We start from the raw sequence: 17,577 nt of genomic DNA, 5'->3' as shown, positions 1-17,577 counted from the left end.
GGCGGTGCACGAAGCGCACCTTACGCGCCCTCTCCAACGCTGATGTCAGAGCATGTAACGAGCGTGCGTGCAGCTATTGCAAGCAAGCGAGTGAGCAGGTGCGCACCAGGAGTGCAGAAGCGAGAGAGGAGGGAGTGATGTCACATCCGTTCTGCTAGGCACATATTCAATCTATGCCAGGCGACTGTTATGCATTAATTAGCCGGTTAAATATCATGCCACCCTCTTATGTGTGACATCATTAGTGACATCAATACTACCGCTTTCTACTTCCGGGTTTCCAGGAATTTTGCCAAACTCGTGCTCATGTGGTGGGTCTCTATAGTCTATGACTCTGTGCTTTAGTGAGTGGTAATCAGTGATTTCTAATTAATTATGATTATTCCAGACACTTCGGTAACTCAACTTTTAAATAACCTTAAGCTCCGATATCGTATCTATAATGAAACCCATGAATTTTGTACTGGTTTATTTTGAATTTTATCCCCGGTCATCTCGGGAAGTGAACTGGAAGTACTGCGCAAAAAATGAAAGTGTCACTCGATGCTGGTGCCACTAAAAAAATTTTAATGTAACCAGTGCACTGCAGAAATGTGGGCTGATTTTGTGACCTGACAGCAGCTAAATAAAACAGTGCAGGTAGCAGCTGCGAGGTGGCTCTGCAGGTTGAGCTGCTTTGTTTCAGCAATGTTTCAATTGAGTGAGACCATTTTGTGATTCCAGTAAAAATGAGAAGACAAAATGCAACTTTCATGCCAACTGTAGAGCTATCTATAATATGAATATATATAATATAGTATATTTCAACACTGTGTGTTGAAACAAGAGGGGCAGGGTCAGATGATTGCTAGGCAAGAATGGGAACTAAATTTGGTACAAGCCTCGCTCACTTTTCACTATGCTGCTGGCCCCATGGTGTTTGGCTGTGTCTGGCCTCAATCACATGCTTACAGAATGCTTACAGCATGCACATGTATCTCTGATCTATTTTGCTGAATCTTGTCAGCATTGGGAAGTAAGATGAGTTGGTCTAGGGTGGTAGTGATAGCTGTAGTGTGTTGCACTCCCACAGCTTGTGTCGCTGAATGAGTGTGCCCTGGTAATGGTAACAATGTTGGTGGAGGATTAGATAAGTCCTGGTGCAGTGTTTGGTCAGAGAGAGGCCAGTGCTCTTTTTAAATTTGAAGAATCGGTGGAGAGGTCCAGTGCAGTAGGTACATCTCCATGATATGCATACTTGGGGTTGTGTGGCTAATTAGTGATAGGCTGCCATTTTTATAGTGGGGGCCAGCCTGGCTATGGGCATGGTGGTGATGGCCCAGGAATGGCTAAGATAGTGATCATCACAGCTGGGCACCAGGCATGTTCTCTCCTTGTGCTTGGCCAACTTTCCCCTCATTGTCGCCCCCGGAGTGGTGCCACACACTAAAGACAGTGGTAACATGTTGAATAAAGCTCCTCCATTCACTTGCCTACACCACTGGTCAGTAGAAATGCATATGGAGAGGCTTTAACTCACACATATCATTCCCGAGTCTGTGGCTGAATAGAGACTGCCCCATGCACGTGCTCTCGCTCGGTTTATGTGCCATGCACCATGTGCATATAGTCTCAGCTAGTTGCATTGGCACAAGATATGTGCGCGTGCAGTTGTGGCCTCATGGTTAGAGCATTGGGCTGATGGTCTGAGAGTCCGAAATTCGATCCTACCATTGGACACTTTGTTTTATTGCAATAGCAATGATATGGAAAATCGAAGCACGTTGGTGCTGTTGGGCCCACCGCAGACATGTTGTCATGATGCCACGTGAGACCTATGGCATTTTGTTTGTAGTCTTGGGTTACTTGGGTTATTTTGATGTGCAAGTGTCACATGGCCCATTGAGTGAAAAAGCCGGAGTCTGTAGCAGCGAAACAGCACCTAAATTACCACTAGCTCCAACGTCATGTCACGAGTGCGCCTTGACGGAGCAGAGCGGACAAATCAGAACTCTTGCTACTGCAGTAGGCGCCAGGTGTTGCATGCATGAGGAAAGAGGGCGTCGTTGCAACGCCATGTCACTAGCACACCTCAATGGAGCAGATACGGCATCGCGTCGCCGCGGGGCAAGATAGGTTGTTGTCGGCGAGGCTGTCGCATGACCCACGCATGTGGGCGCCGCCGTCTGGCTCTCAAAAGCTGGCGTACGTACCTCTCTCGTTCACCCCCACTGGACTTGGCTGCAGTGCACGCCTGCCGGCCTTTGTGGCCGCTGCTGCTTCCTCAGTCTCTCATCACGCAGGATATTGGTGGCATGCACTGTCCTTGATTTCTCAGCAATAATGTCCAAATGATCCCAGTGTACAGCCAACATGTGACCGTAGAAACTCTAAAAAAATAATAATACTAAACCGCACCAATTTAATCGCACAACTCGATAACATGCCCCACAGAAAACTCGAAGGACCGCATTCAATTGGACATTAATGCTTTCGCACTCACAACTCATAAGTGCCTAAGTGTCCTTGGAATTTTTTTAAAGTGTGGCTAGTTAGCTAATTAGTTACATTTAATTATACCATATTTAAAATTTTTTAGGGCATAAGTTGTATTTGGAAAGTTGTAGAGTGCACCAAGAAGCACCTAGTAAATTTATGGCTATGACGTTATCCTTTATGTAGTCCTTTTTTCTGAGCTCCGAGAGAAAGCCCGTAAAATAGAAGTATTGGCGTCACTGCACGTCTAGATTGCAGCGTTCTCAATCTTGCTTCAGAAGAATGAAGCCTGCATGCCAATTGCAAAAGCAAGACAGTGATTGACCACAGCATCCAGCGTGCCATCGTCATAAAGACCAAAATTCACCACAGTTCTAAATGATGAGCAATAGGCCACCACTGCGCATGGATGCAAACACACTCGTTGGCTGCCAACCGGCATGCAAACTTATATATATCTGCAGCTTGTAATTCCTGTACATGTACTACTACATATAGGCTTGCGTTATTGTCCTACAAATTTTACAGGTATTCACAACAAAATTCTCAAACGTGTTCATTATCACTAACTTGTAATTTTTCATTTATGATGGGAAAAGAATAAGTACAATAATTCAGTTACTGTGAGCTTTTTTTCGTCTCCACCAACAATGTGCTTATATATTTTACCAGGATTTTTAAAAAAGTCTGGGAAAGGGGAAGTGCAGGGGTTGATGCATCGTGGTACCACTCCCAATACCTTTTGTGTATGCTTATTATAGCCATGTATTAAATTGCTTGACATTCATGTTAGACTGCTTGCTATCTTTCACATACCATAGGTATGTTTACCTCCGCATTGAAGAAAAGAAAGAGAACAAAAACCATCAAAGATTATTCTCAATGTAAGCAAATAGCTGAATGCAAACGTTGACATTCAGCGCCACATTCTAGATAGCGGAGGTGTTCTTGCTCAGCGGGCTACCTTCGTCACCCTTCTTGGGTTAGTACACATTTGGTGGGCATTATATAGCACTTACTAAAGCAAATTTCAACACCTTACGCGACTGTTTCTTTATATATACCTTGTGTCCTGGCCATCATGCACCAAGTTAAAGAAAAGCAAAGCCTTCTATTTAAATGAAACTAACATGTTAGCAGCAAAATGAAGAAGCATCCAGTATTTTCTCTATTGTTTTTCTATTAGTTTGTAATTTAATTATTAATAATTAATTTAATAATAAATAATTTAATTAGTTAAACTGCCCAATTTTCAGACGTTTTCGCTGCCCCTAGGGAGTCCGAAAAATCGGATGTTGACTGTACAGCTGACCAAGAGGATGCTTCAAATAGTCCATCGGGTGAACGCGCTGCGGAAGGAGGACGAGAACAGAAAGTACCGACGCATTGAGAAATGAACGGGAAAGAAAATGTGCCACCGCTTCTTTGAAGGAGCTTGAGCTCAAAAAAGAGTGTTGGCTGACGTCGAGATGTAGGTGACCCTGATCCAAACCAAAATACTCTTTAAAGTAGTGAAACGAAACACTGAGGCGTTGTGCGCAGGCTGAGAGTATGTCAGGACAGTTGAGGTTGACTCTCAAGCTGCTGAGAGAGAATCTCACTTGTGACACAGTTCGGGCCTCATACCAATGACCTTGCTATCAGTTGATAGAAATAGCTCATATTCGAAAATATTTGCTTCTGTATGCTCTGTGTGTATATCTTTTTATTCGTATTTTAATATGTTCGGCTGGATTTGCAATAGGCTTTACATCTTTTTTTTGAAGATATTTGATTTGCTGTGTAAGCATGATAAATATAATTTTAAAAAACCAACTTAATCCAGTTTGTATAGTAAGGAGTAGTGTATATATTAATCAAAAATAAAACAGCGAGGGGTTAGTAAAATGCACAGCAAATCAAATATGTATCTCCTAAAAAAATTGTAAAGCCTATTGCAAATCCAGCCGAACATTATAGAGTGTGACCCCTACTTGACTTCCACCAATCCTCCAATCGCCTCTTACTAATGCCTATTGCGGACATGTTTACTTTACCACTGCTCCCGCTGAACCCAAGGGCGTCAAGGAGACCAGTGGTGCCTAAATCGACCGCTGGGTAAGACGTCTTCACATTCCAATGCTCCATACTTTCCCTAGCTTTACCGCAACCCGCCGTGGTTGCTCAGTGGACATGGTGTTAGGCCGCTGAGCACAAGGTCGCGGGATCGAATCCCGGCCACGGCGGCCGCATTTCGATGGGGGCGAAATGCGAAAACACCCGTGTACTTAGATTTAGGTGCACGTTCAAGAACCCCAGGTGGTCGAAATTTCCGGAGTCCCCCACTACGGTGTGCCTCATAATCAGAAAGTGGTTTTGGCACGTAAAACCCCATAATTTAATTTAATTTTTTTAAGCTTTACCGCAGCAAGCACATGCTTCTTCTTCCTTCTTATATCTCGCTTTATAGGTGCGTGTTCTAAGGCATCCCGATCTCGCATCGAAAAGCAATGAGCTTCCCTTTGAGTTATCATAAATGGTTTCTTTCCTGACTTCGTTTTTTCCTCTTAAGTAGTTACTCATGGCAGGTTTCTTTTCCATTGCCGCCACGCATGAGATTATTTCAGCCTCTCTGACTTTCCGCTTGACCGTCTTTGTTGCTGTGTTGCCCACCCTACAGGTCACATACTTTCTGGTAAGCTTCCTAGTTCTTTTCCTCCACTGTGAATCAATGCTTTTCCTGTACAGATACCCGAACACTCTCCCAGCCTATTTACTTTCTTCCATATTCCTCAGCCGTTCTTCATACTCAATTTTACTGCAAGCTTCCCTCACTTCTATACCAGTCCAGCCCATATCACCCTGCACAGCTTCATTTGTAGTCTTCCCGTGAGCGCCCAATGCGAGGCAACCCACTGACCTTTGGTTCCCGTCGAGTCCTGGTTGTACCCCTGATTTAAAGCAAACAACCGCATTTCCAAAAGTAAGTCCTGGAACCATTACACCTTTCCACATACCTCGGAGGACCTTGTACCTATTGTATCCCCATAGCGCTCTGTGCTTCATTATGGCTGAATATCTCTTCCCCTTCACTGTTATTGTTTTTTCCCTGTTTCCATATATCTATTGCCTTCGTTTATCCATATACCAAGGTATTTATATTCTGTTACCCGAGGTATTTCCTGGCCCTGTATCTCCACTGTCTGTCCACTGTTTTCATTGAATACCATAACACCTGATTTTCTAACACTAAATTTGAAACCTAAATTGTTGCCTTCCTGTCCACAGATATTAGCCAGACGTTGCAAATCACTTTGCTTGTTTGCTAGCAACACAATGTCGTCCGCATAAAATAAACCTGGGAGTTGCTGTTCTACTACTGTACCCGCCTGTTTGTATGCGAGATTAAACCCGATATTACTTCCTTCTAGCGCCCTCTCCATCCTCACCATGTACATCATAAACAGCAGCGAGGATAAAAGGCTACCCTGCCTCAGTCCCTTGTTGATATGAACTTTCTCCTCGCTCTTCATCCCTTACCATTCAACGCAAACGCTATTTTCTAGGTAAATCTCTCTCAAAATCTGCAGACAATCATCATCTAAGCCTTCCCCTTCCAGAATATCCCACAAAATGTTGCGGTCTACGTTGTCGTAGGCTCCTGTAATGTCTAAAAAGGCCACATATAATGGTCTACTTTCTACTCTTGATATTTCAATACACTGAGTAAGAACAAATAAGTTATCATCCAAACGCCTACCTATTCTGAAGCCATTCTGAAGTTCTCCCAAAATGCCATTATTCTTTACCCATGCTTGCAGCTTCAATTTGATTGCCTGCATTGCTAGCCTGTATATTACCAATGTAATGGTCAACAGTCTATACGAGTGAATTCTACGGCACACCCGCCGTGGTTGCTCCCGGCCACGGCGGCCGCATTTCGAGGGGGGCGAGATGCGAAAACACCCGTGTACTTAGATTTAGGTGCACGTTAAAGAACCCCAGGTGGTCGAAATTTCCGGAGTCCTCCACTACGGCGTGCCTCATAATCAGAAAGTGGTTTTGGCACGTAAAGCCCCATAATTTAATTTTTTTTTTAACGAGTGAATTCTATGTTTCTCCCCCTTACTGTTATAAATTAAATTAATTCTACTTTGTCGCCAACTGTCTGGTATTCGTCTATATTTTAAAGGTTTTTCCACTGCTTTCACCAGAGCTTCCTTACTTTTTGGTCCTAGCTCATTTATCAGCCTAAGGGGAACCTCGTCTAGCCCTGTGGCTGTGCGCTTAGGAATTTTCTCTTCCGCTTTCGTCCAGTTTAAATTTGTCAGCACCAGCTCCTTTGCCACTTGGGTCTCTTTCATGCTCTTTTTTTTCTTCAAATACAACCTCGTCATTGCCTTTGAAAGATTCCGCTGTTACTTTTCGGATGTAATTTATTGCCGCTTCTCCTTCCAGTCTGTTTTCACCTTCGTCTAGGATATGTTGTTGTATTGTTGTTGACTTCCTGCCTAATAATTTTATGTGGTTCCAAAATATTCTAGGTGCGGCCTTCTTTTTCTGACGTATTTCTGACAACCAGCGTTCACTTTCACCTTTTAATTTTGCTTGCACCAGTATTTGAACCATAGACTTTTTCTCCCGGTGTATTTCCCATTTACTGGTTACTTCATCCTGCGGCAACTGCGTCTTTTTGGCTGCCTGTGCACTCGAGATGCTTTCTGTCGTTCGGCGATCGCTTCTCGTATCTCCTTGTTCCACCAGCTTTTCGGTTTCTTTTTTCCTATCCAACGAACATGTTGTTTCTCTTTCCGTATTTCTGTCGTTATTACACTTCGAAGCTCACCATATTCCCACTCTTTACTTGGCCATTTGCCAAGTTCTTCCTCAACACTAGTGACTATATTTGCTATTTGTTGAGCGTTCAAATTTGGACTAGCCATTTTGCTTTCCTTGCTCTCTTGCAGCCATCTTGCCTCCTTAGGTGCAGCGGTGGCATAGAGGTAGAACAGCCGCCTCGCGTGCAAGAGGTCCGTGGTTCGAATCCCGGAATCCCGGTGCCGCGCAATTTTCCACCGGATTAAAAAAAATCCGCGTGTTGATAAAATTGCATAAACAGGCCTGGAGTGTGGCCTGATCCCGGTGAGCACCCTGTATACTGGCCACCCTGTATACAGGGCCGCCCTGTATACCCTGGTAAACTGGCCACCCTGTATACGCAATGCCTCATGACTTCGAGCGTAACCGGAATCTTGGAAAAACGCTAACATAATCCTAATCCATAAGAAAGGGGACGCCAAAGACTTGAAAAATTATAGACCGATCAGTTTACTGTCTGTTGCCTACAAAGTATTTACTAAGGTAATTGCAAATAGAATCAGGAACACCTTAGACTTCCGTCAACCAAAGGAGCAGGCAGGATTCCGTAAAGGCTACTCAACAATAGACTATCTTCACACTATCAATCAGGTGATAGAAAAATGTGCGGAATATAACCAACCTTTATATATAGCTTTCATTGATTACGAGAAAGCGTTTGATTCAGTCTAAACCTCAGCAGTCATGGAGGCATTGCGGAATCAGGGTGTAGACGAGCCGTATGTAAAAATACTGAAAGATATCTATAGCGGCTCCACAGCCACCGTAGTCCTCCATAAAGAAAGCAACAAAATCCCAATAAAGAACGGCGTCAGGCAGGGAGATACGATCTCTCCGATGCTATTCACAGCGTGTTTACAGGAGGTATTCAGAGACCTGGATTGGGAAGAATTGGGGATAAAAGTTAATGGAGAATACCTTAGTAACTTGCGATTCGCTGATGATATTGCCTTGCTTAGTAACTCAGGGGACAAACTGCAATGCATGCTCACTGACCTAGAGAGGCAAAGCCGAAGGGTGGGTCTAAAAATTAATCTGCAGAAAACTAAAGTAATGTTTAACAGTCTCGGAAGGGAACAGCAGTTTACAATAGGTAGTGAGGCACTGGAAGTGGTAAGGGAATACATATACTTAGGACAGGTAGTGACTGCGGATCCGGATCATGAGACTGAAATAATCAGAATAAGAATGGGCTGGGGTGCGTTTGGCAGGCATTCCCAGATCATGAACTGCAGGTTGCCATTATCCCTCAAAAGAAAAGTTTATAACAGCTGTGTCTTACCAGTACTCACGTACGGGGCAGAAACCTGGAGGCTTACGAAAAGGGTTCTACTTAAATTGAGGACGACGCAACGAGCTATGGAAAGAAGAATGATAGGTGTAACGTTAAGGGATAAGAAAAGAGCAGATTGGGTGAGGGAAGAAACGCGAGTTAATGGTATCTTAGTTGAAATCAAGAAAAAGAAATGGGGATGGGCAGGACACGTAATGAGGAGGAAAGATAACCGATGGTCATTAAGAGTTTCGGAATGGATTCCAAGGGAAGGAAAGCGCAGCAGAGGGCGGCAGAAAGTTAGGTGGGCGGATGAGATTAAGAAGTTTGCAGGGACAACATGGCCACAATTAGTACATGACCGGGGTAGTTGGAGAAGTATGGGAGAGGCCTTTGCCCTGCAGTGGGCATAACCAGGCTGATGATGTAATGTAATGATGCTCTCTTTCCCAACTACATATCCCATTTTCAAAATGATGCGTGTATGGTCACTCCCTATGCTGCTAAACCCTTCCTCATCGATGACCATTTCTCACAACTTATCATGAATTCCTTCTGTAATCAGACAGTAATCAACGGTCGATTGCCGGTTCCCCCTTCCCACGTGATCTGACCTTCACACTTCGGCCCTGTATGCCCGATTACGAGGTTATGTTGCTCACAAAGGTCTAGCATTGACTTCCCGTTATTGTTGGTATAGCCATCTAAATCCTGTATGTGGGTATTCATGTCACCTAATAGGACAATTTCAGCACAATTCCCGAAAGCCTTAATATCAGCGCTTATGCATTCCACTAACTTTTTATTCTTCTCTGTGCAATTTTTTCCGGTCCACAAATACGTAACGCCCAGCCAAGTTTCTTTCCCACTCATTGTACCTGATAACCAAAGATGCTCTTGACATTGTGAATTTACTCTTTTCCATTTGGCTCCCTGATGGATGAGCACTCCGACTCCCCTTCCCTTTCTTTCCGACTTAGTTCTGTTGCACCCTTCCCAAACATAATTCTCAATAACTGGCGGCTCTTCTGAGTCTCTAAGGTGCGTTTCTGTAACCGCATATACCCCTATTTGTTCTCTATGTAACTGCTCCTCAATCTCTGCCCACTTTTCCTTTCTTCTGCCACCCTGCATGTTTATGTAGCTAGCTATTGCATGGCGAGCTCTTTTTCTTGCTTTCCTCCTTTTTCTGTTATCGACAGCGATGCTCTTCTGATGTTCCCCTAGGGGACCTTCTTAATTTATTTATTCAAATACCCTAAAGGCCCTCTTGGAGAGGGTATTACATAGGGGGGGCACACGAAACACACTAATAAGAATATGCGAAAAAAAAATAGTAAAAATAAACAATTCAGCAAACATAGTAAGAACACCACAAAATACGCATACACCAATATTGGAAGTGGATTAAAGTTCGAATAAAGATAAGAATGAAGTGTGAAAATCGAAACACCGGGGGTTCAAGGATAACACAAAAAGAAAAAACTGCAATACGATGTCAAACAAGATACTATACTATACTATACAAAAAATACTATACTATACTGTACAAAGGTATACTATACGATACAAAGGTATTAAATTAGCCCTGAAAAAAAAATAGCTAACACCAAAGACGCATAGAGACGTCAAGTTCTGATATGATTCCACAGCATTTGATGAAATTGATCGGTGTTAACTTCAGTGGCAATATCAGATGGTAGGTTATTCCAGTCAGCTATGGTTTTGGGGATGAATGATTGTGCGTAATGGGCCGAGTGGCAAGCTGGGCGTTTGACTTTGCAGGGGTGATCACGGCGAGGAAAAATGACAGGGGGTGACTGAAAGAAGTCGTCGCGCAAACGATCATGATGATAAAGTTTGTGAAAGAGAGATAGGCGGGCGTGTTTCCGTCGTAGTGATAGCGGAGGCAGTTCGGCACGAATTTTTAAAGATGTAACACTGGAGTATGGAGAAAAATCTGAAAAAATGAAGCGAGCAGCACGGCTTTGCAGGGATTCAATGTATCTACTCTGACCTCCTGAGCGGCCGCGGGCCCCCTAAAAAACTACAGCGCGACCACCAAGTCGCCAGCCCACTTCTCGTGCCAGCCTGTAATTGAAGTGGATCCCGTCTCGTTTAAAACCACCACAACTTCTCACTTCCCTGTTTACTTCGACAACCTCGAAGCCTTTCTCTCGGCTCATTTTCCATAGTGCCTCATTAGCAGCCACTACGGCTCTTTGTACATGACTGTCACGTACAGGCACCTCCAGTACCGTGCACACCACGATCTGCACCTGAGAGGATAGCTCGCGCAAGTTGTCCACCCCCTTCGCCAAGCGCTGGGCTAGACCTGGCCCTTTCCTGTTTAGGACGTCATTTAGCCCACCTGCTACTATGACAAGGTTGCGCACGTGGGCATTTTCCGCGAGCTTTTCTTTTGCTGGCTCCATGACAGAACCCAGTGTCCGCCCTGGAAATGTCCCTACCGCCACTCTTTTGTCGCCTTTCACCCTCTCCACAATTGCTTTTGAGCACCCGGCCAGGTTTGAGTCGCCAGCGATAATCACCCTTTCACTCTCTCCTACCTCGCCCTGCTTCCCTTTGTGCTTTTCCGCGATATTCGGACTCGACAAGGGGCATTGTCCCCTGTGCCCCTGCTTTTTTCCGCGTGGCAGCTTCAAGGTAGGTGCCGCTCTTTCCAGTTAACCCTTCACGACGTTGCACCCATTCCACGTATTCCGCTGACCCTCCCTCGCCTGTCGCGCCGGGGGTCTGAGTTCCATTGTCACGCACATTCTCGTTCCCAATGGCGGCCCTGTTCAGCTTTCCTCGGCTGCAACAAGTCTCTTTTCAACTACCTTCCGTGCATCACGCTCCCTCTTTAGCTCATTTTTGAGCTATTGCACCTGTTTGAGCTCTTCCTGGAAAGCCTCCATTTTCTGCAGCCTAGTATCGACATCACATTGTGTGCCGGTTGATTCGATGCCCTCTCCATTTTCACCCCCCGCGCACTGCTTGCTTTCCCGTCTTTCTCGTCATGTATTGCACAGCTTTCTGCAAATACTAGAATACTATAAAAATGCTACTACTGATGCAAGTACTATAATAATTTATCAATGCAGAGCGCGTGCCTTTTAGCAAAGACCGATATGCACAGGATCCAAATCCTCAAAATGTCACGAAGCAACTCTCACCACTGTTTCAAAAACAATCAATGCCGCAGAGACCGAAGGTATGACACGCTCTCGCGCGCGCTCAACCACGCGGCCACGCTCTCACTTTCCTACCAAAACACGCACAGTAAAACCACTAATAGCTCTTTGTCTTGCCACTTCCAAGCTAACATTTAAACACTACAAACACTCAACGTCCCAACCGGCTGCACTTGGAGCACGTTGCACGAAAGGACGCTCTAACCATCCTGCAAAACAAATGTAGACGAAGCACACCCGCGCACCCGAAATACGAGACAAAAAAAAAGAAAGAAAAAGAAAACCACCCAATTACTATTTAAAGGCAAAAAATCAGCAAATGAAAAACAGAAGCAAGCTGAAAGCATGCACAAAACTATGATTTCGTCGCCGCCACGGAGCCCCGAAAAGCACGTCCATTCGCCACAATATCCAAAAAAAGGATGGATGGATGTATGTTATGAGCGTCCCCTTTGGAACGGGGCGGTGGGTTGCGCCACAAAGCTCTTGCTATTATACTGCCTAATGTCCTACCTAAGTTAAATAATAAAAAAAAATAAACACTATGAACTCCCGCACCCAAATTTTCTGAACCCCTATTGTTAACTGTGCTTTTGTACGTCTCCCTTGTTTGTCGTTTCCCTACTTTTCGTCCACCAATCCTCCAATCGCCTGTTACTAATGCCTATTGCGGACATGTTTACTTTTCCACTGCTCCCGCTGAACCCAAGGGCTTCAAGGAGGCCAGTGGTGCCTAAATCGACCGCTGGGTAGACGTCTTCACATTCTAATAAAACATGCTCCACAGTTTCCCTAGCTTTACCGCAGCAAACACACGCTTCTTCTTCCTTCTTATATCTCGCTGTTTAGGTGCGTGTCCTAAGGCATCCAGATCTCGCTTCGAAAAGTAATGAGCTTCCCTTTGAGTTTTCATAAATTGTTTCTTTCCTAACTTCGTTTTTTTCTCTTAAGTAGTTACTCATGGCAGGTTTCCTTTCCACTGCCGCCACCCATGAGATTATTTCAGCCTCTCCGACTTTCCGATTGACCGTCTTTGTTGCTGTGTTGCCCACCCTACAGGCCACATACTTGCTGGTAAGCTTCCTAGTACTTTTCCTCCACTGTGAATCAATGTTTTTCCTGTACAGATACATCGTCATCATAAACACCGCACAGGGGTTGCATTGGAGGAGGAGCGAAGAAAGGAATTAAGTTCGAGCCGGCGCTTTGACAACCGGAGACTCGCAGGAAGAGGGGGGAGGGGGCGGCGTGTACACCCAGCGGCAAACGATGGGGGCAGAAGCGCGCGCAGCAAGCGGACAACACGATAAAGGGAGGAGGGAAGAGATAGCAGCGACTGACTGATGCCGCTGACGCCGATAGTGAGTCAACCCCAGCTGCGGAGTTGGTTTCAGGGACAACGCCGCCGATGCCGACACAAACAATATGATACCCTCGCTTCCGCAGCGCTAAGAACCAGGTCTAGCCGTGGGAAGGTGGTCACGTATTCGTCGACGTGCCGGGGCCTACGTGAAATAACCGGCGCGTCGGCAACTGAAGAGCACCCTATCCGCCACACAAGAACAGGGGGGGGGGGACCCTTTCCTCCTCTTTCTGCATGGCGGCGACGGTGTTCTATGCAGTCACGTTATCTTGACTCTCTAGCGGCGTCAGCGGCATCCAGCGGTATCAGTCGGTCGCTGCTAGCGCTGGGGGGATGAAAGGGGGGCGGAGCTGGTTACGAGGCCGACGACAACGCCGACGACGACGCGAAACCCAGGAACGGACGCCAAAGAGCTGCGCTCTAAAACTTTATTGTAAGACTGAGGAGTTTGGAGCACGCAGGCTTCCGGGCCCCCGCACGACCCCACTGCACTCAAGCGTTTATGTTGCTTCGCTCCATAACGCTGGCAGCCCGATCAGTAGCCATGGTCTGCACGACCGGGTCTCCAGAGCGCAGCAGGGTCTCCCAGTGCTCCCAGGTCTTCAGGTGCTCGAAGCCCCGCGGGGGAGGATCCGCCGGGCAATGAGAAAGGAGGTGGAGAGCAGAAGCGCGAGGTTCGGGACAGAGATTACAGGCTGATGTGAGGAAAAGTGGGTGATAGTGAGAAAGAGTCAGAGGAGATGGGAGAGTGTGAGTTTGTAATCGAGGGTACGCTCGAGCCGCCCATCGCCGCAAGCCGCACCGCACGCGTGCGGTCGCGCGAAAGATTGCACGTATCAAGCACTTGTGCACAAATTTCGGTTTACAATGTGTAAGGTATACACTGTGCACACAGTGTACATGGTAATTTGTGCACAAGTGCTGGATACGTGCAATTTTTCGCGCGACCGCAAGCGTGCGGTGCGGCTTGCGGCGATGGGCGGCTCGAGCGTAAATCGGCCCAAGGGATTTGTGCGGTGCGGGGTACAGCTGACGCGCCGCCTTGGAGGCATTCGTTAGCTCGTTGAAAGTGTGCGCGCGCTCCTTCGTGAATCCCGGATCGGAGGCCGCAAAAGCCCGGTTTAAAGAACCTCGGGCTAAGAGGTTGGCGGCCTCGTTTCCAGGATTCCCGCAGTGCGCGGGCACCCAAATCAGCTCCACATGACGGGGCGGGGGTGCAACGGGCGAGTCCAGTATGCAAAAAGCAGGGACGTGGACTCGGCCTCGTGCGAAATTTAAGATTGCAGTTTTGGAGTTTGATAAAACATACCGTGCTTCTTTGCTGATGATAGCTAGGGCAATGGCGGCTTCCTCTGCAGCTTCGGGAGAGGTGTCTGGGGGGAGTGTGTGCGTTCCAATCGGAGAGAGAGTGTGATCCACCACGACAGCGACCGCTTCATCACCCTTGCAGGCTGCGTCTACCCATACGGCGTCCGGTTCCGAGCCGTAGTACCGGTGCAGCGCTGTAGCTCAAGCTCTGCGGCGCTTATCGTGGTGGTCGGGGTGCATGTTACGGGGGAGTGGCTTAATGAGCAGTTCGCGGTGTAATGGTTTTGATATGGGGCGTAATGTCGGATCGTTGGCTGGTATCCGGATTCCAAGGGAGTGCAGTATGTACCGGTCAGTGTTGGTTTGTGTGAGACGAAGGTATTGTGCTTGGCGGTGCGCGTCTACAAGTTCCCTGATTGTGTTGTGGAGGCCTAATTGTAAGAGTCGGTCGGTAGGTGTATTTATGGGAAGGTGGAGGGCGACTTTGTATGCCCAGCGAATAAGAGCGTCCATGGCGTCAGTTTCACGGCGAGAGAACTTGAGATAGGGGGTGGAGTAGAGTACACGGCTGAGTACAAAGGAGTAAACAAGTCGGCATAGATCACGCTCCCTCATGCCTCTGTGGTGGCCCGAGACCCGGCGGATAAGGTGCGAGATCGCCCCTACTACCTGCCTGAGTCTCCGGAGTGTAGTCGTGTGCTTCCCATCACTCTGGATATGCATACCAAGTATCCTGAGGGTTTCGACCTCTGGTATCGGTCTACCGTCCAGCTCGATGACGATGGGGGAGCAGGGCAAGTTGCGGTTCTTGGGACGAATGCACAGCAGCTCTGACTTCTCTGGGGCACAAGAAAGTCCTACGCTAACTGCATAGTTTTGGGTCAGATTGGTGAATGTTTGGATGGTGTCCTGTATGGCGCCATCACTGCCATGGGTAGTCCATAGCGTAATGTCGTCTACGTAGAGAGTATGTTTCAGGTGAGGAACGGTTGCCAATTGTCGTGCTAGGGGGATGAGTGATATTAAAGAAGAAAGGTGAGAGGACGGAGCCTTGCGGGGTGCCTACGCTTTTTAGTGAGTATGTGGGGTAGGTGAGCGGGCCGAAGTGAAGCTCGGCCGTGCGTGCTGTGAGGAATGCTTGAATGTAGGTGTACGTACGTGCGCCCACATTCAGTGGGGAGAGTGCAGTCATGATCGCGTGATGTTCGACGCGATCAAAGGCTTTGGATAAATCCAAAGCCAGGACTGCCTTGGTGTGGCTTGGAATGAGCGGATCGAAGATGTCATGGGTGATTTGCAACATGGCGTCTTGTGTGGACAAATGGGGGCGGAATCCCACCATGCTGTGAGGGTATAAGTCATGGTCTGCCATGTGCTGTGCGAGCCTCGCTGATACCACATGCTCGAAAAGCTTTCCGAGACACGAGGTTAGCGAGATTGGGCGAAGGTTTTGGAGTGTAAGTGGTTTGTTGGGCTTCGGAATGAAGATTACCTTTGCGTGCCGCCGGGATTAGGGGAAGGTGCCCTCTTTCCAGCACTGGTTGAAGTACTCCGTGATGCGAGTAATCGATTGATTGTCCAGATTACGAAGCGTTGTGTTGGTGACCTGGTCGGGGCCGGGCGCGGAATTGGTGCGGAGAGTCATGAGGGCTGCTCTGACCTCCGCCTCTGTTATGTCGGTGTCGAGTTCGGGGTTCGGCTGTCCTGTGTATGAGGGGAGAGGAGATGGTATGCCAGGTGAAGTGTATGTGTCGCGGAGTGTACCCAATAGAGCATCGGGGTTGTCCATGTGTGTGTGTATGAGCCGGGTGACGTGGTGTTTTTTTTGTTTTCGATGGATCGATGAGGTGTCGGAGGAGGTGCCACGCCCTTGTGGTTGTCAGTTTGCCGGCGATGCCGTCGCATACTTGCCCCCAGTTTGAGCGGCAGAGCTCCTCCGAATGTAGTTGAATTTGGGATTGTAAAGCGGCTAAGCGTTTCTTTAGTGTTCTGTTATGTTTACCCCGTTTCCACCTTTCTAGGAGGCTGTGGTAGGCCTCCCAGAGGTGGGCGAGTCGGGTGTTTAGTGTTGGGGTGTCTGTGGTGGTTTCAATCAGCTGCGTATGGTGTTGGATGTCAGTCTGAAGAGAGTCTACCCAATCGGTGATGGGGTTGTCAGGGAGGGCAGTCTGCGCGGTGCGGAGAGCGTCCCAGTTAATGAGTTTGTGTGTCATGTAGGCGTGGCGGGGTGGTTTGAATGGGACAGTGACTTGTATCATGTAATGATCACTGCCCAATGTGTGTTCTCGTCCAGGTCACATCACGGAGGGAGCGGCTGATCACCAGATCCAGACTAGTGTCCATGCTGACACTGTTGCCGATTCGCGTAGGCATCTGAAAGTTGTTGTGGACGGAAAGTTGGAGGTTCTGCATGAGCAGCCAGAGCCTGCGACCTCTGTATGTGGTTGTTTTATATCCCCAGTCAGTGTGCTGGCTGTTGAAATCCCAACCGATTAGTACGGGGTGCTTCCCTGCTAGGCGGTACAACTCTCAGAGGAGGGAGTCCAACGAGGGCATCGGTTGGGATGGGGGGTGGTAGATATCGGCAATAAAGATGGATGGGAGTGTATGTGTATGATGGATAATTTCGGTGAGCACGCAGGGCGTCTCTGATGTGATGTAATGTGTCTTGTGTGTTAGAGTGCGGTGCACAAGTGTGGACGCCCTGGGTCTGTTTGTGGTGTCAGAGTGTGTGGAGTTGTAACTGGGGAGTGTGGCCTAATTGGCGGTTTCTTGGAGAAGAAGGACTTGGGGTGTTGGGGAAAGTGTAGGAAGTAGAAGCTGCAGTGGCGCTTGCTTGCCCCGGAAGCCGCGGCAGTTCCAGGTTATGATGTGAAGGGAGTTATTGTTACCCCGTCCCGCCATATTGGAGCGTAGAGGGATGGATAAGAGGGGTTAGTCTCGCGTCTATTGGGATGTGGTGTTCCATGGCAGTTAGTTGTGCTGTGGGGAGAAGGGGGGGTAGAGAGCGGGCGGAGCTGCGTGAGGCGTGCTTCGAGGAGGTTGACCATTTTCTGAAGTATAGATTCCATGCAGCGTTCCAAGTGCGTCTCCACTTTCGTAGT

General features: G+C 47.5%; 1 protein-coding gene across 1 annotated transcript in view; it reads left to right on the top strand.

Annotated features, from left to right (window-relative positions):
* The window catches only part of FucTB (alpha-(1,3)-fucosyltransferase 10), a 41,230-nt gene extending 23,857 nt beyond the window's left edge, over positions 1–17,373 (top strand). Inside the window, exon 7 of the mRNA XM_055063069.2 lies at positions 16,767–17,373. Within this exon, the coding sequence (XP_054919044.1) occupies positions 16,767–16,791 (25 nt within the window). The 3' untranslated portion in view covers positions 16,792–17,373. The remainder of the gene's footprint in view (positions 1–16,766) is intronic.
* Positions 17,374–17,577: the final 204 nt, after the last annotated feature.

This window comes from Dermacentor andersoni, chromosome 1 (assembly GCF_023375885.2).
Source record: "Dermacentor andersoni chromosome 1, qqDerAnde1_hic_scaffold, whole genome shotgun sequence".
In the NCBI taxonomy this organism is placed as follows: Eukaryota; Metazoa; Arthropoda; class Arachnida; order Ixodida; family Ixodidae; genus Dermacentor; species Dermacentor andersoni.
This window is presented reverse-complemented; position numbering and strand designations above follow the sequence as displayed.